At 41.2% G+C, this 25,657-nt stretch overlaps 1 protein-coding gene across 2 annotated transcripts in view; it reads right to left on the reverse strand.

Moving 5' to 3' along the window:
* Positions 1-25,657, reverse strand: part of fam135b (family with sequence similarity 135 member B) — a 150,847-nt gene that overhangs the window by 45,166 nt on the left and 80,024 nt on the right. For both annotated transcript variants that reach the window (XM_061882637.1, XM_061882636.1), the window contains exons 9-11: positions 19,550-19,620; positions 19,253-19,426; positions 11,518-11,644 (exon numbers count right to left, since the gene is read on the reverse strand). In XM_061882637.1, the coding sequence (XP_061738621.1) occupies positions 11,518-11,644; positions 19,253-19,426; positions 19,550-19,620 (372 nt within the window). The remainder of the gene's footprint in view (positions 1-11,517; positions 11,645-19,252; positions 19,427-19,549; positions 19,621-25,657) is intronic.

Below are 25,657 nucleotides of genomic sequence, written 5' to 3' on the forward strand. Positions count from 1 at the left end.
TTGTTTAAATAAATTCATTTATTTTTTTACTTTGCTTCTTATAACTTTCAGAAAGACAATTTTAGAGAAAAAAATACAACCTTAAAAATGATTTTAGGATTTTTAAACACATATACCTTTTTACCTTTTAAATTCCTTCCTCTTCTTTCCTGACAATTTAAATCAATGTTCAACTATTTTTTTTTTTATTGTAAAGAATAATAAATACATTTTAATTTAATTCTACATTTAGCTTCTGTTTTTTTGACAAATAATATTTCTGAAATATTTCTTCAAACTTATTATGATTAAAATTAAAAAATATATATTTTGGCAAATCTAGAAAATCTGTAGAATCAGATTTAAATCTTATTTCAAAGTCTTTTGAATTTCTTTTAAAAATTTTGTTCTGGAAAATCTAGAAGAAATAATGATTTGTCTTTGTTAGAAATATAGCTTGGTCCAATTTGTTATATATTCTAACAAAGTGCAGATTGGGTTTTAACCTATTTAAAACATGTCATCAAAAATACATATTTATTGTGAGAAATCATTAAGATGATCAGTGTTTCCACAAAGATAAATATCATTAATTATTAATAATAACATAGAGTTGAAGGTAAATTGAGCAAATTGGCTATTTCTGGCAATTTATTTAAGTATGTATCAAACTGGTAGCCCTTTGCATTAATTAGTACCCAAGAAGTAGCTCTTGCTTTCAAAAAGGCTGGTGACCCCAGATCAAGAACAAGGTGACAACTGCTTTGAAACAGGAGTTCAGAACAATCAATTGAAACATGTAGATTAATTACAATTCTGAATTATGATTAATCACAATAAACCCGACACGACCCGAGCGGTAGAAAACAAATAGATGGATGGAATGGCCGTAAACGACTCGCCTTCCGTCTGAATGCAGCTGTGATAGGCCCCAGCACCCCCCGCAACCCCCAAAAGGGACAAGCGGTAGAAAATGGATGGATGGATGGACTTGCTTCTATAATTCAAATGGAATTTTAAAAGTATTTTGACACAAATGCAATTCCATTACCAGACTGTCAAAGAGGAACATTTTCAAACGTTTTACTTAGATGCACATCAATAATCTGCTCAGAACTTGGTGACAGTTTTTATGACCTGAACACTGATCGTATAACAGCACACCTTTCAGGTAACCACCCGCCATTACCTCTCAAGCAGGGGTTCAAACATACGGTCCACAGGCCGGATCAGGCCCGCCAACAGCTTTTATGCGGTTCGCACGATGAGTTTGCTTAGTATAAAAATGAGCCGAAATTTTTCAGTCAATTAAACTGCTGTTCTAAATGTGTCCACTAGATGTCGCAACACATAGATAGATAGATAGATAGATAGATAGATGGACAGATAGATAGATAGATAGATAGATAGATAGATAGATAGATAGATAGATAGATAGATAGATAGATAGATAGATAGATAGATAGATAGATAGATAGATGGATAGTACTTTATTGATTCCTTCAGGAATATTAAAATTCCAGCAGCAGTGTACAGAGTTGAGATCAATTTAAAAAAGTAAAAAGTCAATAATGGGGGTTTAAATGGAAACAAAATACAGAAATATTACAATAAGAATGAAAATAAAAAGCAACAATGGGAATAAAAATATAACAGTAAAATAAGAATATAACAAGAGAAAGTAGGCAGTAGTGACCATGTTAGGAAAACATATTGCGCTGTTATTGTTTTGCCTCCCCTGTCATCCTTGCACCCCCCCCCCCCCCCCACCTTGAGCCGTAAGAAGTTAATCTCATTCATCTGTGTTCACACATGCTATGCTCATGAAAAACAAGATTGTATTTGTTATATTCATTTAAGTAGGCCGAATCACTTATATTAGAAAAAATGTCATGCTTTCGGTCCCCTAGAGGGGGGGGGGGGGGGGGGGGGGGTTGCCCACATCTGAGGTCCTCTCCAAGGTTTCTCATAGTCAGCATTGTCACTGGCGTCCCACTGGATGTGAATTCTCCCTGCCCACAGGGTGTGAGTTTTCCTTGCCCTTTTGTGGGTTCTTCCGAGGATGTCGTAGTCGTAATGGTTTGTGCAGTCCTTTGAGACATTTGTGATTTGGGGCTATATAAATAAACATTGATTGATTGATTGATTGATTGAAATTGACTGCTGGCATTTGATTATTAAAATAAAACATTCAACTTGTCTTCAAGTCAGCTTTGGGACAGGTGTGCACGTCTGATGTTGCTCACATGTGCTCCGATGGATGCTCAGGGAGTTTTTGCGTTTGAACAATGAGAGGGAACATAGCAGGCACCTTCTCAGTTGCTTATGCATGCCTCATATAATCTACACTTATTCAGCCTGTTGTTCACTATTCTTTATTTATTAGGGCCCGCATGGCCCATTGCCAAAGGACCTATTGTAGGGCTGACTTAGACCTACTTCTATACCCAAAATCAAAAGGAAGTTGGAAAAAACCCCTTTGAAACTAAATTTTTGCAAAAAATGCTATTTTTGCCTCTTTGAGCTGTAATTTGACCCCCTTAAAATGCTTTAAAACTCACCAAACTTGACACACACATCAGGACTGGCGGAACAAACAATCCAATAAAAAAAAAAAATACAAAAAAAAACTCAAAATTGCGCTCTAAACACAGAAAAAACTGCTCCTAGGAAGAAAATACAGACAAAACTGCTTGTAACTTCAGGTAGGAATGCTGGAAAGACATGAAACAAAAACCTCTATGTAGGTCTCACTTAGACCTACATTTTAATAATTGACATCCTTCAGCAAAAATCAACAGGAAAATGGCAATTACCCCTTCAAAACAAAGGTTTTGTAAAAATCTGTCACCTGTCTTCAAACATTATCTTCTCTGAGCGCGTTTGTCGTTTCGGCTTCAAACTCGCACAGGACAGAGTTTGAACCCTTCTGATTAAAAGTTATCGAAAGAGTTTTGATGAGTTCTCCGGTTATGATTTTATGACCCTTCAAAGATCAACTGCGCTGACGCTGCTGCGCTGCTGGTGTCTCAAGATGGCTACTACCACTGGACAAAAGTATTGGGACACTTAGGACTAACACTAGGCAAAAGTATTGGGCCACTTCTGGCTAACAGTAGACAATCCATCCATTTTCTACCGCTTATTCCCTTTCGGGGTTGCGGGGGGCGCTGGCGCCTATCTCAGCTACAATCGGGCGGAAGGCAGGGTACACCCTGGACAAGTCGCCACCTCATCGCAGGGCCAACACAGATAGACAGACAACATTCACACTCACATTCACACACTAGGGCCAATTTAGTGTTGCCAATCAACCTATCCCCAGGTGCATGTCTTTGGAGGTGGGAGGGGCCTATCCCCAGGTGCATGTCTTTGGAAGTGGGAGGAAGCCGGAGTACCCGGAGGGAACCCACGCATTCACGGGGAGAACATGCAAACTCCACACAGAAAGATCCCGAGCCTGGATTTGAACCCAGGACTGCAGGACCTTCGTATTGTGAGGCAGACGCACTAACCCCTCTGCCACCGTGAAGCCCTAACAGTAGACAATGACAATGTGAAATGTAATTAAATCTTTTTTTGTCCTCAAAATTCTACACACAATACCCTATAATAACAGTAGCTACTATCCATGCATCTTCTAACCCCTGTTACGGGTTTGGGTCTCGGGGGCTGCAGCCAAAGGCGGGCCCGACCAACGCTGCTTGCAGCTTTAATTTTAAATTGCCTTTCAAATGTCTATTCTTGCTGTTGGCTTTTATCAAATTAATTTCCCCCAAAAATGTGAGTTATAGTCCAATACGACTTATATAGGTTTTTTTCCCTTCTTTATTATGCATTTTCGGCAGGTGCGACTTATACTCCGAAGAATACGGTATGTCACTTGATAAAACTTTTTAACTTTCTAACATCAGCGCATAAAGGAGGTGATGGAGTAGGAAGCTCTCTGTGAACATTTCACCTGCAGCGACATGGCGCTTGTGAGCTGAACTCATTACTGGGATCAAACGAAGACCCCCCCCCCCCCCACACACACACACACACCTCCCTTCCCACTGCTTATCTAAGCCAGAGCTTATTAAAGAGGTGGGAATAAAACAAGGAGGTGGAGGAGTGTTCATTAAGAGGTACAGTGGAGACCATGACGTCTGAAAGTCGCTGTTTTGCAGCCAAGGAGGTGTGGTCCAAATAGATTGATGCATCACTTGTTGGCAGCGTGACACACACGGTATTAGTGGGGTGGGCTACTCGGGACTTCACCTTCAAACTTGAGTGGAGTTCACTAGACTGATGATGAAGGATTATATAAGTGCATGTGATTGACACTAGGGATGCACGATTAATCCATATATCTAATCCACTTCAAGGCTTTTTAATTAGTGCGTTGAATAACCGCAAGAGGCTGCAGTTGTTGTTTTTTTTTAACCTCCGCCGTCACCGGCTTTTGAAGTGAACAGAGAGACCCCTCTTCTCACTCATTCACAATCTTTGTCTCGGCGGAGACTAAACGGGGAGCTGCCTGCCGCAAACACACTCACCGTCCAGAGAGCCTCCTCAGTGACACAAAGTAACACAAATTAGCAGGAAAAATGTGATTCCAAAGCCAATTGTCTCCTTGTGGGAATATTTCCGCTGCCTATTGCATGGGCAATATAAGCCCATCAACATGGACCAACAAGCAAAAATGCAGTGATCACATGATGGCAATAAAAAAATAACAGGACAAGGTCCAACCTCATTAAATGCACTATACCAGTGGTCCCCAAACACTAGGCCGCGGTCCGGTACCGGTCCACGGACCGATTGGTACCGGGCTGTACAAGTAATAAAAAAAATTGAAAATAATAATATATATATATATATTTTTTAAATTATTAAATCAACATAAAAAATACAATATATACATTGTGTATCAATATAGATCAATACAGTCTGCAGGGATACAGTCCGTAAGGACACTAGATTGTATTTATTTATGAAAAAAATAAAAATAAAAAATTCCGGACTATAAGTCGCAGTTTTTTTTCATAGTTTGGCCGGGGGTGTGACTTATACTCAGGAGCGACTTATGTGTGAAATTATTAACACATTACCGTAAAATATCAAATAATATTATTTATCTCATTCGCGGAAGAGACGAAGAAAATGTCAGCAATCGTCACACACACGTCAACCAATAAGAATTCAGCGGGGGAGGGTCATGGCAGAAGTGCATTGTGGGTCATGGGATGCTAACTGCTATATGCTATTTGCTACTGCCGTAGCTATTAAAATAGATCATTTCATGGTTGGCGGTAACTTATAAAAAGTGAGAAGGGCTGAACAAAAATGGCGTTGAAAAGGAGATCATGTACTGCAGATTACAAGCTGGACGTAGTGAAATATGCAGCAGAAAAGGACAAGAGGAAGCGGCGCATACCTTTGGAGTTGGCAGAGTTGTTTAGAAGCGACATCCAGGAAGAAGATTTCATGGGATTTATGGATTAGGAGTGAGAGATAGTTTGGTAAAGGTATAGCATGTTCTATATGTTATAGTTATTTGAATGACTCTTACCATAATATGTTAGGTTAACATAGCAGTTGCTTATTTATGCCTCATATAACCTACACTTATTCAGCCTGTTGTTCACTATTCTTTATTTATTAGGTTCCTTGGCCCATGGCAAAGGACTCCACAGGAGTCCTTTGCCATGGGCCAAGGACCCTATTGAAACTGCTGTGTTTTATTATTATTCCGCACCTACGCGCTGTAATTTGACCCCCTTAACATGCTTCAAAACTCACCAAATTTGACACACACGTCGGTATAGCAAACTTTCCCAACATATTAAGCAACCAATCCCCCAAAATGAAAATTGCGCTCTAGCACCCACTAGGAAAAAAATTACAGACAAAACTGCATGTAACTTCTGTTAGGAATGTCATAGCGACATGAAACAAAAAATCCTATGTAGGTCTGACTTAGACCCAATTTTCATACAAAAACTTCTTTCAGCAAAAATCTACAAGAAGTTGGCAAAAATCCCTTCAAAATAAAATTTTCGCAAAAAAAGCCATTTTTGCCTCTTTGCGCTGTAATTTGACCCCTTTAAAATGCTTCAAAAGTCACCAAACTTGGCGCACACACAAGGACTGGCGAATATTGCGATCTAATGAAAAAACCAAACCCCAAAAACTCAAAATTGCGCTCTAGCACTATTTTTGAATAAAACACTGAAAAAACTGCTCCTAGGAAGAAAACACAGACAAAACTGCTTGTAACTTCCGGTAGGAATTTCGGAGAGACATGAAACAAAAACCTCTATGTAGGTCTCGCTTAGACCTACATTTCATAGATTGACAACCCCCAATAAAAATCAACAGGAAGTTTGCAATCCCCCCTTCAAAACAAAAGTTTTGTAAAAAACCGGTCACCTTTCTTCAAACATTATCTCCTCTGAGTGCGTTTGTTGTTTTGGCTTCAAACTCGCACAGGAGAGAGATTGAACCCTTCTGATTAAAAGTATAGAACAGAGTTTTGATAAGTTCTCAGGTTTTGATTTTACGCGCCTTCAAAGAACCCCTGTGCAAAGTCTCCTAAAAAATGTCATTTTTGCCTCTTTGAGCTGTTATTTGACCCCCTTAAAATGCTTCTAAACTCACCAAACTTGACACACACATCAGGTCTGGCAAAAATTGCGATCTGTTGAAAAAACCTAACCTCAAAACTCAAAATTGCGCTCTACCGCCCCCCTAGGAATACAACACGGACAAACTGCTCCTAGGAAGAAAACACAGACAAAACTGCTTGAAACTTCCGGTAGGAATGTCAGAGTGACATGAAACAAAAAACACTATGTAGGTCTCACTTAGACCTACATTTTAATAATTAACATACTTTAGCAAAAATCAACAGGAAGTTTGATATTTTCACTTCAATACAACAACTGCATTACTTTCACAATGCATTAGATTCTCAAAATAGTGGCTCCAAGGCGTCTTCTAACGCTTATCCGGCCGTGGGTCTCGGGGGCAGCAGCCAAAGGGCTGCTTGCAGCTTTAATTTTAAATTGCCTTTCAAATGTCTATTCTTGCTGTTGGATTTTTTTAAATACATTTCCCCCAAAAATGTGACTTATACTCCAGTGCGACTCATATATATTTTTTTCCTTCTTTATTATGCATTTTCGGCCTGTGCGATTTATACTTCGGAGTGATTTATAATCCGAAAAATACGGTAATTTCCAAATTAGAAAGCATTAAAAAAAATGAAAATGTGTTCTTGTCCAGTGGTTCTCAAACTTTTTTTGTCATCCCCCACTTTGGACAAGGGCGAGTTTTCAAGCCCCACCTGCCCCCATCGCCCCAACAGAATGCTAATGCCAAGTTTAACATTTTCATATTTATTGAACGTCAAGTAACATTCAAGTTGTATACATTCAAACTTAATAACATAAAATAACATCAAGTTCAATAAAAAATAAAATAACTGTGCAGCTGTGGTATAACTTGCATCAAGTTCAATAATAAATAAAATTAAAGCTGCAAGCAGCGTTGGTCGGGTCCGCCTTTGGCTGCTGCCCCCGAGACCCACGGCCGGATAAGCGTTAGAAGACGCCTTGGAGCCACTATTTTGAGAATCTAATGCATTGTGAAAGTAATGCAGTTGTTGTATTGAAGTGAAAATATCAAACTTCCTGTTGATTTTTGCTAAAGTATGTTAATTATTAAAATGTAGGTCTAAGTGAGACCTACATAGTGTGTTTTGTTTCATGTCTCTCTGCCATTCCTACCGGAAGTTACAAGCAGTTTTGTCTGTGTTTTCTTCCTAGGAGCAGTTTGTCCGTGTTGTATTCCTAGGGGGGCGGTAGAGGGCAATTTTGAGTTTTGAGGTTTTTTCATCAGATCGCAATTTTTGCCAGACCTGATGTGTGTGTCAAGTTTGGTGAGTTTAGAAGCATTTTAAGGGGGTCAAATAACAGCTCAAAGAGGCAAAAATGACATTTTTTTAGGAGACTTTGCACAGGGGTTCTTTGAAGGCGCGTAAAATCAAAACCTGAGAACTTATCAAAACTCTGTTCTATACTTTTAATCAGAAGGGTTCAATCTCTCTCCTGTGCGAGTTTGAAGCCAAAACAACAAACACACTCAGAGGAGATAATGTTTGAAGAAAGGTGACCGGTTTTTACAAAACTTTTGTTTTGAAGGGGGGATTGCAAACTTCCTGTTGATTTTTGTTGGGGGTTGTCAATCTATGAAATGTAGGTCTAAGCGAGACCTACATAGCGGTTTTTGTTTCATGTCTCTCCAAGTTTCTTACCGGAAGTTACAAGCAGTTTTGTCTGTGTTTTCTTCCTAGGAGCAGTTTTTTCAGTGTTTTATTCCACAATAGCGCAATTTTGAGTTTTGGGGTTTGGTTTTTTCATTAGATCGCAATATTCGCCAGTCCTTATGTGTGCGCCAAGTTTGGTGACTTTTGAAGCATTTTAAAGGGGTCAAATTACAGCGCAAAGAGGCAAAAATTGCTTTTTTTGCGAAAATTTTATTTTGAAGGGATTTTTGCCAACTTCTTGTAGATTTTTGCTGAAAGAAGTGAGTGTATGAAAATTGGCTCTAAGTCAGACCTACATAGGAGTTTTTGTTTCATGTCGCTATGACATTCCTAACAGAAGTTACTTGCAGTTTTGTCTGTAATTTTTTCCTAGGGGGCGCTAGAGCGCAATTTTCATTTTGGGGGATTGGTTGCTTAATATGTTGGGAAGGTTTGCTATACCGACATGTGTGTCAAATTTGGTGAGTTTTGAAGCATGTTAAGGGGGTCAAATTACAGCGCGTAGGTGCGGAATAATAATAAAACACAGCAGTTTCAATAGGGGAGAGGGAAGTCTGGGTTTCCCTGCTTAGGCTCTTGCCCCCGCGACCCGACCTCGGATAAGCGGAAGATGATGGATGGATGGAGTTTCAATAGGGTCCTTGGCCCATGGGCCAAGGACCCTAATAACTTCTCTGCCAGTTTTATTTGAAAGAAATCAAATGGCTTATTGACGTGATTGGGGTGTGTGGTCTCGAGGTGTCTCTTTAATTTGTTGGCTCTCATGCTGTCTGCTGCTAGCGGTTTTAGACACAGAACACACAGGGGTCTCTCCTCTGCCCCCACCACCGTTGCCGTGAATCCAAGAGCAAGATACCCTTCATATTTTCTTTTCCGTTGGCTTTTTGGTCGATTAAGCCCGTCAGATTTTTGTTTCTCGGCAGGCGCTGGCTCCGATTTGACGACTTTTGAGGAGCGAGTCACAAATGTATTCATCCATCCATCCATCTATCTTCTTCCGCTTATCCGAGGTCGGGTCGCGGGGGCAACAGCCTAAGCAGGGAAACCCAGACTTCCCTCTCCCCAGCCACTTCGTCTAGCTCTTCCCGGGGGATCCCGAGGCGTTCCCAGGCCAGCCGGGAGACATAGTCTTCCCAACGTGTCCTGGGTCTTCCCCGGTTGGACGTGCCCTAGGGAGGCGTTCGGGTGGCATCCTGACCAGATGCCCGAACCACCTCATCTGGCTCCTCTCCATGTGGAGGAGCAGCGGCTTTACTTTGAGTTCCTCCCGGATGGCAGAGCTTCTCACCCTATCTCTAAGGGAGAGACCCAAACTCATTTGGGCCGCTTGTACCCGTGATCTTATCCTTTCGGTCATGACCCAAAGCTCATGACCATAGGTGAGGATGGGAACGTAGATCGACCGGTAAATTGAGAGCTTTGCCTTCCGGCTCAGCTCCTTCTTCACCACAACGGATCGGTACAACGTCCGCATTACTGAAGACGCCGCACCGATCCGCCTGTCGATCTCACGATCCACTCTTCCCTCACTCGTGAACAAGACTCCTAGGTACTTGAACTCCTCCACTTGGGGCAGGGGCTCCTCCCCAACCCGGAGACGGCACTCCACCCTTTTCCGGGCGAGAACCATGGACTTGGAGGTGCTGATTCTCATTCCGGTCGCTTCACACTCGGCTGCGAACCGATCCATTTCGTGTAATTGTGGTCCACACATTAGACTGCTACCCATCCGCGTGAAAAAAGTTTCCGCTTAGCCCCGCCCCCATTAGTTACTGTTGCTATATCCGTCAAACTTTCGCCCCTACCTAGAAATTTAAAGCCTAGGGGAAAAATAAGTAATTCACATTTATTTACATAACGGATTTCCCAGACAGAATCACAAAGTGTGTATAGAAAATGAAAGCATAGCAAAAAAAAAATAATCTAAGAATATAATAAAAAAAAAATGTTTTAAGTGAAATTTCCTCCTGTTCCTCGCGCCCCACCTGTCATGTGTCTATTCCCCACCAGTGGGGCCTGCCCCACACTTTGAGAAACGCTGTTCTTGTCTTACATAAGAATTGCGAATAATGGGAAAAAATATATATATATAAAATTGCAGTTCCCCTTTAAACTTCAATTCTAGTCACCTCTCATCTTTTTAGACCTAGAAGTAAAGACTCTATATCAGGGGTGGGCATTACGTCGATCTCGGAGGGTGTGTCAGTCGATCTCAAGCCAGGCATTAAAAAATAGACATAAAAATGAGCAATCATCAATCATACCAAGACTTCACTTTCGTCAGTTGTTTGACATTCTCGGCACCCGAGGATCTTGTGAGATGACGCTTGCTGCTGCGAGCTCATATTTAAGAAAAAAAATCACTAACAGGGCGGACGCAGAGAAACACATTTTATTTCTAGAGACTCCGTACCTACTGTCAAAACTCTAAAGAGCGACTGCACAGTTCCTGTCTTCACCATAAAAAACCTGTTTCATCCGGCTTGTGCTAACAAAATAAGAGTCTCAGAAAGCTAGCAAGCTACGGAGTTTGATGCCAATGTATTTCTCCCCCGCCCTCAGCGAGCGCTTTCTCACTTGCTTGCCCACCCGCACACTCACTGACGTCACTCACCTGCTGCCAGACATTAAAGGGCCACACACATATGCTACTCTCATAACAAAGTGTTTCAAAACGAGTATGCAAGTTGGACAAATGAGATGCCAAATCCAACCACTTTCATGTGGTATTGGACAGAAAGGAGGACTTTTTCTCCTCCATTTAAAAATGCGGACGTTATCATCACCACTGTCTGATTCCAATCAATGCAAGTCATCAGAATCAGGTAATACACCAACTTATATTCTTGTCTTCATGAAAAAAAGGAATCTATGTGTGTTAAACATGCTTGTATTATCATTAAACACCATTAATTTGTTAACAAAAATGTCTCTTTCGTAAATAAATAAATATAAATTATAAATAGGAATGAGGTAGATCTCCTCGACTTGGTCAATTGAAAAGTAGCTCGCCTGCAGAAAAAGTGTGGGCACCCCAGCTCCATAAGAAGAGTTTCATTCATGGAGATACATTTTGAAGACTGCAAGTTGTGGGTGGAGCTTGTGTGAGCCGGTATGACTGGGCTAATATCTTAGTTTAAAGACATTTATTCAGTTTCAGCCTCCATTGTTTTAAGCCTCAAGTGACCAACTCTGAAGATGTATGAATCAGATTTGACCGCACATACCTCCGAGATGATGGGCTTGCAGTACCCTGCTCCAAACACGAGGTTCTCCACTGAGACTGCAGATGGATCATTGGTGCTCTCTGCTGACCCTTTTCCCAGCCAGGACCCTTTTCCTGTGCGGGCGAAGCTGGAGGCAGGGGAGACATGCAGTGATGGGTCAGCAAGCAGAAGAAACCGCGGGTCAAAACAATACTGCAGAGCAGAGAGGCCCGGTGGACATTTAAAGGCCTACTGAAATGAGATGCTCTTATTTAAACGGGGATAGCAGCTCCATTCGCCATATTTTTGCTAAAAGGATTTAGTAGAGAACATCCACGATAAAGTTCCCAACTTTTGGTCGCTAATAAAAAAAGCCTTGCCTGTAGCGGAAGTAGCAGACGATGAGCGCGTGACGTCACGGGTTGTGGAGCTCCTCGCATCTGAACATTGTTTACAACCATGGCCACCAGCAGCGAGAGCGATTCGGACCGAGAAAGCAACAATTTCCTCATTAATTTGAGCCAGGATGAAAGATTCGTGGATGAGGAAAGTGAGAGTGAAGGACTAGAAATGATAAATGATAAATGGGTGGTATTTGTATATCGAAAGTTGATAAGGCAGACATTCGAAAGAGACGTCGCCGCCACCAGGGGCCGGCGATCTGCTCGAGGTTATCTAGAGTCACCAAAGCGGCCGGGGCGTCCCGCCCCCCGGAGGAGGTTGGGAGCCCCGCATGGGTTTTCGGTCTGATAAATGCACACATCCCCGTCCAGGGTCAGCGCTCGTATGCATGTATTAGCTCTAGAATTGCCACAGTTATCCAAGTAACGGTGGAGTGATCAAAGGAACCATAACTGATTTAATGACCCATTCGCAGTTTCACTGTCAAACTCGTTTGCACTTGCACTGCTTAATCTTTGAGACAAACATATGCTACTGGCAGGATCAACCAGGTAGACCCGCTAGCGTGTCTACCTGGTTGAGTACAAGGTACTCAAAGCGCTTTGACACTACTTCCACATTTACCCATTCACACACACATTCAAACACCGATGGAGGGAGCTGCCATGCAAGGCGCTAACCAGCACCCATCAGGAGCAAGGGTGAAGTGTCTTGCTCAGGACACAACGGATGTGACGAGGTCGGTACTAGGTGGGGATTGAACCAGGTACCCTCGGGTTGCACACAGCTACTCTCCCACTGTGCCATGCCGTCCCAGAAAAAAAAAAAAAAAAGACTATACAGTGGGAGCGATTCAGATGTTATTAGACACATTTACTAGGATAATTCTGGAAAATCCCTTATCTGCTTATTGTGTTACTAGTGTTTTAGTGAGATTATATAGTCGTACCTGTGCAACCTGAAGGTGGGCCCCGCACCTTTCTTCAGCACCAGTCGACGGGTGGTGGCGATGCCCATCTCTGCCCTTCGCAAGGGACCCTCTTTGAAACACGATCTTTCGAAATGATGGCTGCATAATACACTGTACTTTGTGTGTTTGGTCCAATTCCAACCGTGTTCGCTTGACATCTATGTTCCATAGTAAAGTTTGACTGTCATCTTTCGGGAATGTAAACAATGAAACACCGGCAGTGTTTGTGTTGCTAAAGGCGGCCACAATACACCGCTTCCCACCTACAGCTTTCTTCTTTGACGTCTCCATTATTCATTGAACAAATTGCAAAAGATTCAGCAACACAGATGTCCAGAATACTGTGGAATTATGCTATGAAAACAGACGACTTATAGCTGGGAACGGTGCTGGAACAAGATGTCCTCTACAATCATCATACCGCAATGTTTTAGTATGATACTTCAACGCGAAATTTAAAATTGCAATTTAGTCAACTAAACCGGCCATATTGACATGTGTTGCAATGTTAATGTTAAGATTTGAAACTATCAGACTGCGTGGTGGGTAGTAGTGGGTTTCAGTAGGCCTTTAATAAATAATAGAATAGAATAGAATAGAATAGAGTTTTTATTGTCATTATTGCAATGAACAGGTTCAAAGAACAACGAAATTGGAGCAGCTCCTCCTAAGGTGCATATACAATATGGTAGTATAAATTAAAAAAAAAAAATAAATAAATAAAAAATAAATTAAAAAAAAAAAAAAAAAAAAAAAATTGAGTCTAATGAGTCTAAGTTTGTCTAATTTGTGGAATGCAGCTAATTTTCTAACAGCCTATTTCAAAAATATCGCCAAAAACCCTTAAAAAATGGAATAAAAGAGCCAGCAGGTGAAATGTAACGAGAAAATGTTGCTATGTTGACAAGAATAACACAAAGCTGCAATGCAGGCTGCTTTTTCTTGAAAAGTGTCATTGCTCAAAAGCAGGGGTGCCCACACTTTTTCTGCAGGCGAGTTACTTTTCAATTGACCAACTTGAGGGGATTTACCTCATTTATATATATCATTTATATTTATTTATTTATGAAAGAGACATTTTTGTAGACAAGTTAAATGTGTTTAATGATAATACAAGCATGTGTAACACATATAGATGTCTTTCTTTCACGAAGACAAGAATATAAGTTGGTGTATTACCTGATTCTGATGACTTGCATTGATTGGAATCAGACAGTAATGATGATAACGCCCACATCTTCAAATGGAGGAGAAAAAAAGTTGTCCTTTCTGTACAATACCACATGAAAGGGGTTGGTTTTTGGCATCTAATTCATCCAGCTTCCATACACTTTATAAGAAAAACATTGGCGGCAAATTCCATAGCTTGCTTGATTGACATTCACGGCACCCGAGGGTCTTGTGAGATGACGCTGGCTGCTGCCAGTTCATTATTATGAAAAAATGACAGAGAGGAAGGCGAGAAACACTTTTTATTTCAACAGACTTTTGCGCCGTCCCTTCCGTCAAAACTCTCAAGGCCGACTGCACATTTCCTATCTTCACAATAAAAGCCCTGCTTCATGCTGCCTGCGCTAACAAAATAAGAGTCTCGGAAAGCTTGTGCACGCCAGCTTTCTGAGGGATCGCTTGTGCACGCCACTTTTCTGAGACTCTGTATTTAGTTAGCGCAGGCAGCATGAAGCAGGGCTTTTATTGTGAAGATAGGAAATGTGCAGTCGGCCTTTAGAGTTTTGACGGAAGGTACAGCGCGAGAGTCTGTTGAAATAAAAAGTGTTTCTCGCCTTTTTCATAATAATGATCTTGCAGCAGCCAGCGTCATCTCACAAGACCCTCCGGTACCGTGAATGTCATTTAAGTGACGTCTTGGTGAAGATTGATGATCACTCATTTTTAGGTCTATTTTTTTTAAAAGCCTGGCTGGAGATCGACTGACACACCCCCCGCGGTCGACTGGTAGCTCGCGATCGACGTAATGGGCACCCCTGCTCAAAAGAATGAAAAACTTAACAGACTAATGTGAAGTTGGCATAGAGATTAGAGTGTTGAAAGTCCAAATAATACGACTTATTTTGAACATATTTATTTGCCTTTTGGATCCCGGACACCTTTAGTCTGACTTTTTTTTAATTGTCATTGTTCCAAAAATAATAATGCACCAAAAGTAATGTAATGAATGATTCAGCTATCTGAAGGCATGTGAGCACCCTTTGAGGGAAAAAAAAGAGGAATACAAACCCTGAAAGAAAAGAACATTTCCTGCAAGTCGGTGCATTACAACTAACATTTGACCTTTACATTTATTCTCATCTACCAACCTCTTTTTCACACTCACATGTCTCATGTAACTTACCACACATTTTCTTCTTTTTTTAAGTACCGTAGTTTCCGGACTATAAGGCGCAATTAAATCCTTTTCCTCAAAACTCGACAGTGCGCTTTATAACCAACCCGGTGCACCTAATGTACGGAATAATTGAGTTTTTTCTTTCCGACCTCGAAACAATTTGGTACATGGTGTAATGATAAGTGTGACCAGTAGATGGCAGTCACATATAAGAGATGCCGTATTTCCTTGAATTGCCGCCGGGGCGCTAATAAATTTAAAACCTCTTCTCACGCCGGTGTTTACCAAAGGCATGCGGTAAAGACAAGCATGCGCTAATTATTTTAAAACCTCTTCTCACTCCGGCACTTACCAAAGGCATGCAGTAAAAATTTAGGCCTGCGCTTAAAAATTTGAGTGTGATGTGACCATCATGAAAAGCACATTTAATTAAAAAAAACGTTATTATGGGCTTACCTTTATTTATAAATAAAGTTCATGCGCAGCTCCTTCTGATCAAAAGCATCGATAACTTGTTTACAGAAGTCTTCCTTATCTTTCTTCAGTTTTAAAAGTCTCTCTTTCTCGATGGAGATCTTCCTTTATTACCTCCTGCTTCGATTGAAAGTCCAGTTTAGAAAACTGTTTAATTTTAGATATGTAATCCTCCATGTTAAAAGTGCAAGCGAGAGGAAAAAATAAACGATCGCTGCTCACTCTTGCTGCTTGTTGTCACTTCTTCTGATCACTAGCGCCCTCTACCACCATGAGGCGGGAGTCATTTAATGACTCATATTTGACACACGCAGCTACGGTATATTCATAAAACATAGCCGCTTACTGTTCTTTTTAGCATATTCAATAGCTTGGACCTTAAATCCTACTGAATAGCTCTTAATCTTCTTCTCTTTATGTGATTTCAAATTATTAAAATCAGCCTCCTCCATTTTGAAAATGATGACAGGTGAAGTGTCACTCGTGACGTGACGAGTTTGACCCGGTGGAAATTCTAGGCATATGCTAATTATTTTGCGAAACGAGTTTGACCCGGCAGTAATTCTAGGCAGGCGCATACTATATACCCGGCAGCAATTCAAGGAAATACGGTATGTGTAGACTGCAATATGACTCAAGTAAACAACACCAGCATTTTATATGTTCCATTGAAAATATAGAACATTACACATGGCGCTCAAAAATCTATCAAAATGTTTTAGTAGGACTTTGGAAGCTATGAAGCCGCACCACTTAATGGATTGTACTGTGCTTCAACATAGGGTGTGTGTATAAGGTAAGACATATTATCTGCTGTTTTGTTTCACAATATTATACAAAAACAACTTTTCTTACCCTCTGGTACCTGCTGATCTGTATTTGGGATCTGAATAAGTCCTGAAGTTCTTCTTTTTTCTCTATCTTCTTGTTATGTGACATTAATGTTGCTATTTGTAATATATAGTGTAAAGTTCTTACTTATATCTGTCGCTAAACTGGCCATGAAAGCACTAAAACATACCGGTGTAGTGAGTTTACTTTATTCACCCAAGGAACTTACCGTATTTTTCGGACTATAAGTCAACGTTTTTTTCATAGTGCGACTTATATAATTAGGAGTGACAGATTGTCTGGTAAAGGTCTAGCACAGGGGTCGGGAACCGTTTCGGCTGAGAGAGCCATGAAGGCCAAATATCTTAAAAACGTATTTCCGTGAGAGCCATATTATATTTTGGTAATACTTTGATATGGGGAACATATTCACCATTAATTAGTTGCTTATTAACATGCACATTTGTAACATATTGGCTCTTAATTAGTCATTTTTTAAGTACTTAGTAATGCTTTTTTCTGCATGGCCTTATTTTACAAGCAGTAAGCCATTAACTAAGAGTCTTCCCTTATAACCTCAGAATTATTGCTTATTAGTACCCCTAACCCTTATATGCTCCACTAGTGTCCAAATAACTCTTAATTAAGTCTTTGTTACTTAGAATATGTTCCCCATTCTAAAGTGTTTCCAATATTTTATAACACTGAATACAACTAAATGTGCGCATTTTTAAGTTAGACTAACATTTTTTGAGTATAAGTCTCTCGCCTCGACTATTGTAACGTATTATTTTCGGGTCTCCCCATGTCTAGCATTAAAAGATTACAGTTGGTACAAAATGCGGCTGCTAGACTTTTGACAAGAACAAGAAAGTTTGATCACATTACGCCTGTACTGTATATACCTTTATATACATATATACATACATATATACCTATACTGTATATACCTTTATATACATATATACATACATATATACCTATACTGTATATACCTTTATATACATATATACATACATATATACCTATACTGGCTCACCTGCACTGGCTTCCTGTGCACTTAAGATGTGACTTTAAGGTTTTACTACTTACGTATAAAGTACTACACGGTCTAGCTCCATCCTATCCTGCCGATTGTTTTGTACCATATGTCCCGGCAAGAAATCTGCGTTCAAAGGACTACGGCTTATTAGTGATTCCCAAAGCCCAAAAAAAGTCTGCGGGCTATAGAGCTTTTTCATTTCGGGCTCCAGTACTCTGGAATGCCCTCCCGGTAAAAGTTCGAGATGCCACCACAGTAGAAGCATTTAAGTCTCACCTTAAAACTCATTTGTATACTCTAGCCTTTAAATAGACTCCCTTTTTAGACCAGTTGATCTGCCGTTTCTTTTCTTTTTGTCCTATGTCCCACTCTCCCTTGTGGAGGGGGTCCGGTCCGATCCGGTGGCCATGTACTGCTTGCCTGTGTATCGGCTGGGGACATCTCTGCGCTGCTGATCCGCCTCCGCTTGGGATGGTTTCCTGCTGGCTCCGCTGTGAACGGGACTCTCGCTGCTGTTTTGGATCCGCTTTGGACTGGACTCGCGCGACTGTGTTGGATCCATTATGGATTGAACTCTCACAGTATCATGTTAGACCCGCTCCACATCCATTGCTTTCCTCCTCTCCAAGGTTCTCATAGTCATCATTGTCACCGACGTCCCACTGGGTGTGAGTTTTTCCTTGCCCTTATGTGGGCCTACCGAGGATGTCCTAGTGGTTTGTGCAACCCTTTGAGACACTAGTGATTTAGGGCTATATAAGTAAACATTGATTGATTGATTGATTCTTCTTTTTAAAAATATTGTTATTCTGAAGCTAACAAATAATAAATGAAATACTTCTTACCATTAATGCGACTTCTTGGGTTGATGGATTAAAATGCATGAGAATGTTTTTAATTTTGAACGTTATTTTTAACCCTGTGATTACCAGCGGAATCATTTATTACTTATCGTGTTAAGCAATGTCAGCTAAGATTTATCTGAGAGCCAGATGCAGTCATCAAAAGAGCCACATCTGGCTCCCTACCCCTGGTCTAGCATGTTCTATATGTTCTAGTTATTTGAATGACTCTTACCATAATATGTTAGGTTAACATAGCAGTTGCTTATTTATGCCTCATATAACCTACACTTATTCAGCCTGTTGTTCACTATTCTTTATTTATTTCAAATTGCCTTTCAAATGTCTATTCTTGCTGTTGGATTTCATCAAATACATTTCCCTCAAAAATGCGACTTATATATGTTTTTTCCTTCTTTATTATGCATTTTCGGCAGGTGCGACTTATACTCCGGAGCAACTTATGCTCCGAAAAATACGGTATATGAAAATAAATAGATGTGCATTTATATAAGTAGATATTTAAGTGTTAAAGCAAAATAAAATGCACATATTTTTAACACTTGAATGACTAAGACCATTTTATATTAATATTTATATTAATTAATATCAACCAAAATTGAAGGGAGCCCTAATGGAGAATATTAAATTGAACTAGAGGCTTGCTTTCATTTGTCAGTGGAAAAAGTTTGGACACCCCTGCTGTGGAAAAAACCTAGAGAGAGTTTCAAAGGGTTGATGTTCCCTGACATGATCAAAGGTGAGAGGTGCACATCAAAACAATGTCCGTGCTTTGTAAAACCTTCAAGCCATGTAAATGAGAAGCCCTAAAAAAAGCTTTCTCCTACCTGATTAGCGGCTGATGCAAGGCCACCAGTGAGGCGTGGATGGAAACGGAGACGACAGACAGGTGGAAGTAGTCGAACATGACGGGAACGTGATGGTGCAGGCCTCGCTGCGGGTGGAAGTGGAGGTTGAGGGTGCGACTGCTGATCAAGGGGACGGCCACCGTGTCTGCCAGCCTAGAGAGACGGGAGAGGCATTGAATTTTCAGCCATGCTTAATGACTTCTCCATGACTATCTAATATCTACGCCCGCTGCGGCTTTGAATAATTCAACATGAATAATTGGTCCGTGCACCTACTGTTGCTCGTTGTCAGTGAAGTGAAGATCCAGCTTCAACTGAAAGTCCACCTCGCTGAGGGCCTCCTCCACCTGGAGAACATCAGCAAAGACAAGAGCACCAAGGCTTCAACATTTGTCACAAATAAGCAACTTTTTTGACCATTTCAAGCAGCTTTAATAATACAAACCCTGTTTCCATATGAGTTGGGAATATGTGTTAGATGTAAATATAAACAGAATACAATGATTTGCAAATCCTTTTCAACCCATATTCAGTTGAATATGCTACAAAGACAACATGTTTGATGTTCAAACTCATAAACTTTATTTTTTTTGCAAATAATAATTAACTTAGAATTTCATGGCTGCAACACGTGTCAAAGTAGTTGGGAAAGGGCATGTTCACCACTGTGTTACATCACCTTGTCCTTTAACAACACTCAATAAACGTTTGGGAACTGAGGAAACTAATTGTTGAAGCTTTGGAAGTGGAATTATTTTTGTTTTATGTAGACCTCCAGTCCTTCAACAGTCCAGGGTCTCCACTGTCGTATTCTACGCTTCATAATGCGCCACACATTTTCCATGTGAGACAGGTCTGGACCGCAGGCGGGCCAGGAAAGTACCCACACTCTTTTACTACGAAACCACGCTGTTGTAACACGTGGCTTGGCATTGTCTTGCTGAAATAAGCAGGGGCGTCCATGATAACGCTGCTTGGATGACAACATATGTTGCTCCAAAACCTGTATGGACCTTTCAGCATTAATGGTGCCTTCACAGATGTGTAAGTTACCCATGCCTTGGGCACTAATGCACCCCCATACCATCACACATGCTGGCTTTTACACTTTGTGCCTATAACAATCCGGATGGTTATTTTCCTCTTTGTTCCGGAGGACACCACGTCCACAGTTTCCAAATATAATTTGAAATGTGGACTCGTCAGACCACAGAACACCTTTTCACTTTGCATCAGTCCATCTTAGATGACCTTAGGCCCAGCCAAGCGAGCGGCGTTCCTTGGTGTTGTTGATAAATGGGTTTGGCTTTGCATAGTAGAGCTTTAACTTGCATTTACAGATGTAGCGACCAACTGTAGTTACTGACAGTGGTTTTCTGAAGTGTTCCTGAGCCCATGTGGTGATATCCTTTACACACTGATGTCGGTTTTTGATGCAGTACTGCCTTGAGGGATCAAAGGTCCGTAATATCATCGCTTACGTGCAGTGATTTCTCCAGATTCTCTGAACCTTTTGATGATTTTACAGATCGTAGATGGTAAAATCCCTAAATTCCTTGCAATAGCTCGTTGAGAAATGTTGTTCTAAAACTGTTCGACAATTTGCTTACAAAGTGGTGACCCTCACCCCATCCTTGTTTGTGAATTACTTAGCATTTCATGGAAGCTGCTTTTATACCCAATCATGGCACCCACCTGTTCCCAATTAGCCCGCACATCTGTGGGATGATCCAAATAAGTGTTTGATGAGCATTCCTCCACTTTATCAGTATCTATTGCAACTTTCCCAACTTCTTTATCACGTGTTGCTGGCGTTAAATTCTAAAGTTAATGATTATTTGCAAAAAAAAAAATGTTTATGAGTTTGAACATCAAATATGTTGTCTTTGTAGCATATTCAACTGAATATGGCTTGAAAAGGATTTGCAAATCATTGTATTCTGTTTATATTTACATTTAACACAATTTCCCAACTCTTATGGAAACGGGGTTTGTATATAATAGATATATATATACACACATGCACGCACACACACAAACACAAAAATGCACACTCACACACAGAGAAACACAGACGCACACGCACACACACACACTTACGCACAGACACACACACACACAGACACACACACACACACACACGCACACACGCACACACACACACACACACACACAGCGTTCCATATTTGGGCAGGCAGTGGAGGTGGTGAGAGTGTGTGTGACATCCAGTAAACAGAGCGATCTTTGCACTGGTGTCCTGTATCGATGAGGAGCAAGACAGCGTGAAAGCAGCAGCTATTTTAGGTCTGCTATCTGAGGAGAGGAGCAGCCAGGTTAATGATCCAGGAAGCTGTGGAAGCCGGCTGTCTCTTCCAGGAGCATGTAGGGATGTAAGATGCGAGGAAGGCAGCTTCAATGACCGCCTCTCGTCTTTACAAGCTTGATCATTTTGTATCCAGCTGTCGAGGGTACAGATAAATACTGTGCTTCTCTATTTAACCGTAGAGAAGACAAGGGAGAGGTGATACCACATCGTCATTTGATACCAAGTGTATGGCTCAACACAGACGATGTTGTAATGTTGATCAGGAACACATTGCTTAGCCAGAATTATTACAGCCATTGGACAAGTGCTGCATTATTTTTGGCTTGCATGTAAAATGTGCAATATCATGTGCGATACAAGCAGTCCTGCAGCGTGTTTACTTGTGTGTGATACCATGTGCGGTACCAGCAGTCCTGCAGCGTGTTCACTTGTGTGTGATACCATGTGTGATACAAGCAGTCCTGCAGCGTGTTTACTTGTGTGTGATATCATGTGCGATACAAGCAGTCCTGCAGCCTGTTTACTTGTGTGTGATACCATGCAGCGTGTTTACTTGTGTGTGATACCATGTGCGATACAAGCAGTCCTGCAGCGTGTTTACTTGTGTGTGATATCATGTGCGATACAAGCAGTCCTGCAGCGTGTTTACTTGTGTGTGATATCATGTGCGATACAAGCAGTCCTGCAGCGTGTTTACTTGTGTGTGATATCATGTGCGATACAAGCAGTCCTGCAGCGTGTTTACTTGTGTGTGATATCATGTGTGATACAAGCAGTCCTGCAGCGTGTTTACTAGTGTGTGATATCATGTGCAATACAAGCAGTCCTGCAGCGTGTTTACTTGTGTGTGATATCATGTGCGATACAAGCAGTCCTGCAGCGTGTTTACTAGTGTGTGATATCATGTGCGATACAAGCAGTCCTGCAGCGTGTTTACTTGTGTGTGATATCATGTGCGATACAAGCAGTCCTGCAGCGTGTTTACTAGTGTGTGATATCATGTGCGATACAAGCAGTCCTGCAGCGTGTTTACTTGTGTGTGATATCATGTGCGATACAAGCAGTCCTGCAGCGTGTTTATTTGTGTGTGATATCATGTGCGATACAAGTAGTCCTGCAGCGTGTTTACTTGTGTGTGATATCATGTGTGATACAAGCAGTCCTGCAGCGTGTTTACTTGTGTGTGATACCATGCAGCGTGTTTACTTGTGTGTGATAACATGTGCGATACAAGCAGTCCTGCAGCGTGTTTACTTGTGTGTGATATCATGTGCGATACAAGCAGTCCTGCAGCGTGTTTACTTGTGTGTGATATCATGTGCGATACAAGCAGTCCTGCAGCGTGTTTACTTGTGTGTGATATCATGTGCGATACAAGCAGTCCTGCAGCGTGTTTACTTGTGTGTGATATCATGTGCGATACAAGCAGTCCTGCAGCGTGTTTACTTGTGTGTGATATCATGTGTGATACAAGCAGTCCTGCAGCGTGTTTACTAGTGTGTGATATCATGTGCGATACAAGCAGTCCTGCAGCGTGTTTACTTGTGTGTGATATCATGTGCGATACAAGCAGTCCTGCAGCGTGTTTACTAGTGTGTGATATCATGTGCGATACAAGCAGTCCTGCAGCGTGTTTACTTGTGTGTGATATCATGTGCGATACAAGCAGTCCTGCAGCGTGTTTACTAGTGTGTGATATCATGTGCGATACAAGCAGTCCTGCAGCGTGTTTACTTGTGTGTGATATCATGTGCGATACAAGCAGTCCTGCAGCGTGTTTATTTGTGTGTGATATCATGTGCGATACAAGTAGTCCTGCAGCGTGTTTACTTGTGTGTGATACCATGTGCGGTACCAGCAGTCCTGCAGTGTGTTTACTTGTGTGTGATACAAGCAGTCCTGCAGCGTGTTTATTTGTGTGTGATATCATGTGCGATACAAGTAGTCCTGCAGCGTGTTTACTTGTCTGTGATATTATGTGCAATACAAGCAGTCCTGCAGTGTGTTTACTTGTGTGTGATACCATGTGCGATACAAGCAGTCGTGTGGCGTGTTTACTTGTGATATCATGCGCGATACAAGCAGTCCTGCAATGTGTTTACTTGTGTGTGATACCATGTGCGATACAAGCAGTCCTGCAATGTGTTTACTTGTGTGTGATACCATGTGCGATACAAGCAGCCTTGCAACGTGTTTACTTTTGTGTGATATCATGTGTGATACAACCATTTGTGTAGCATGTTTACTTGTGTGTGATATGTGTGATACAAGCAGCCGTGCAGCGTGTTTACTTGTGTGTGATATCATGTGCGATACAAGCAGCCTTGCAACGTGTTTACTTTTGTGTGATATCATGTGTGATACAACCATTTGTGTAGCATGTTTACTTGTGTGTGATATGTGTGATACAAGCAGCCGTGCAGCGTGTTTACTTGTGTGTGATACCATGTGCGATACAAGCAGCCTTGCAACGTGTTTACTTTTGTGTGATATCATGTGTGATACAACCATTTGTGTAGCATGTTTACTTGTGTGTGATATCATGTGTGATACAAGCAGCCGTGCAGCGTGTTTACTTGTGTGTGATATCATGTGCGATACAAGCAGTCCTGCAGCGTGTTTACTTGTGTGTGATATCATGTGCGATACAAGCAGTCCTGCAGCGTGTTTACTTGTGTGTGATATCATGTGCGATACAAGCAGTCCTGCAGCGTGTTTACCAGTGTGTGATACCATGTGCGATACAAGCAGTCCTGCAGCGTGTTTACCAGTGTGTGATATCATGTGTGATACAAGCAGTCCTGCAGCGTGTTTACCAGTGTGTGATACCATGTGCGATACAAGCAGTCCTGCAGCGTGTTTACTTGTGTGTGATACCATGTGTGATACAAGCAGTCGTGCGGCATGTTTACTTGTGAATTCATGCGCGATACAAGCAGTCCTGCAGTGCGTTTACTTTTTCCAAGAAATATTTAAAAGTGGAATATTTAATATGACGTAATCGGAGCCTTGAATAGGTCAATAATTCAAAATGACATTGATTTTGATTCAATATTATTTTTTAAAGAAAGAAACAGCCTGCATGGCAGCTTTGTGTTATTAGAGTCAACATTGCAACATTTTATTGTTACATTTCACCTGTTTGCTCTTTTATACCACTTTTTATGTTTTTGTTTTTGTTCAATTGTGTTCTTAAAATGTGCCGTGGGGCCGTTAAGAAATAACCCGCGGGCCGCACTTTGGACACCCCCTGATTTACACGTACAAAGTCTCAAAGGCAGAAAATATCCAGTAACAAATGTGTCTGCGTCATGAGCTTGAGTTATTCTGAGCTGTGTACTGAAAAACAACATTTAAAGACCTACTGAAATGAGATGTTCTTATTTAAACGGGGATAGCAGCTCCATTCTATGTGTCATACTTGATCATTTCGCAATATTGCCATATTTTTGCTGAAAGGATTTAGTAGAGAACATCCACGATAAACTTCGTAACTTTTGGTCGCTAATAAAAAAGCCTTGCCTGTACCGGAAGTAGCAGACGATGAGCGCGTGACATCACGGGTTGTGGAGCTCCTCACATCTGAACATTGTTTACAATCATGGCCACCAGCAGCGAGAGCGATTCGGACCGAGAAAGCGACAATTTCCCCATTAATTTGAGCGAGGATGAAAGATTTGTGAATTAGGATAATGATAGTGAAGGTTAGCGGCGGCAGTGTGAGCGTTTCAGATGTAATTAGACACATTTACTAGGATAATCCTGGAAGATCCCTTATCTGCTTATTGTTTTAATAGTGTTTTAGTGAGATTGTAAAGACATACCTCGAGGTCGGATGAATGCGGTGAACACGCAGTGTCTCAGATAGAAGCCGAGGAGCCAAGCTCACAGCTGCCTTTTTTGACAGCTGCTGCGGGACGACGAATAATCAAATGATGTCTCCGGTAAGACTTAATATCACAATTTCCTCATCCAAAAACATGTTGGTTGACGTAGCGAAAACATGTTTGCTTGACCGCTCTGCATCACAACAAACGAAGAAACACCGGCGGTGTCTC

This window comes from Nerophis ophidion, linkage group LG21 (assembly GCF_033978795.1).
Source record: "Nerophis ophidion isolate RoL-2023_Sa linkage group LG21, RoL_Noph_v1.0, whole genome shotgun sequence".
In the NCBI taxonomy this organism is placed as follows: Eukaryota; Metazoa; Chordata; class Actinopteri; order Syngnathiformes; family Syngnathidae; genus Nerophis; species Nerophis ophidion.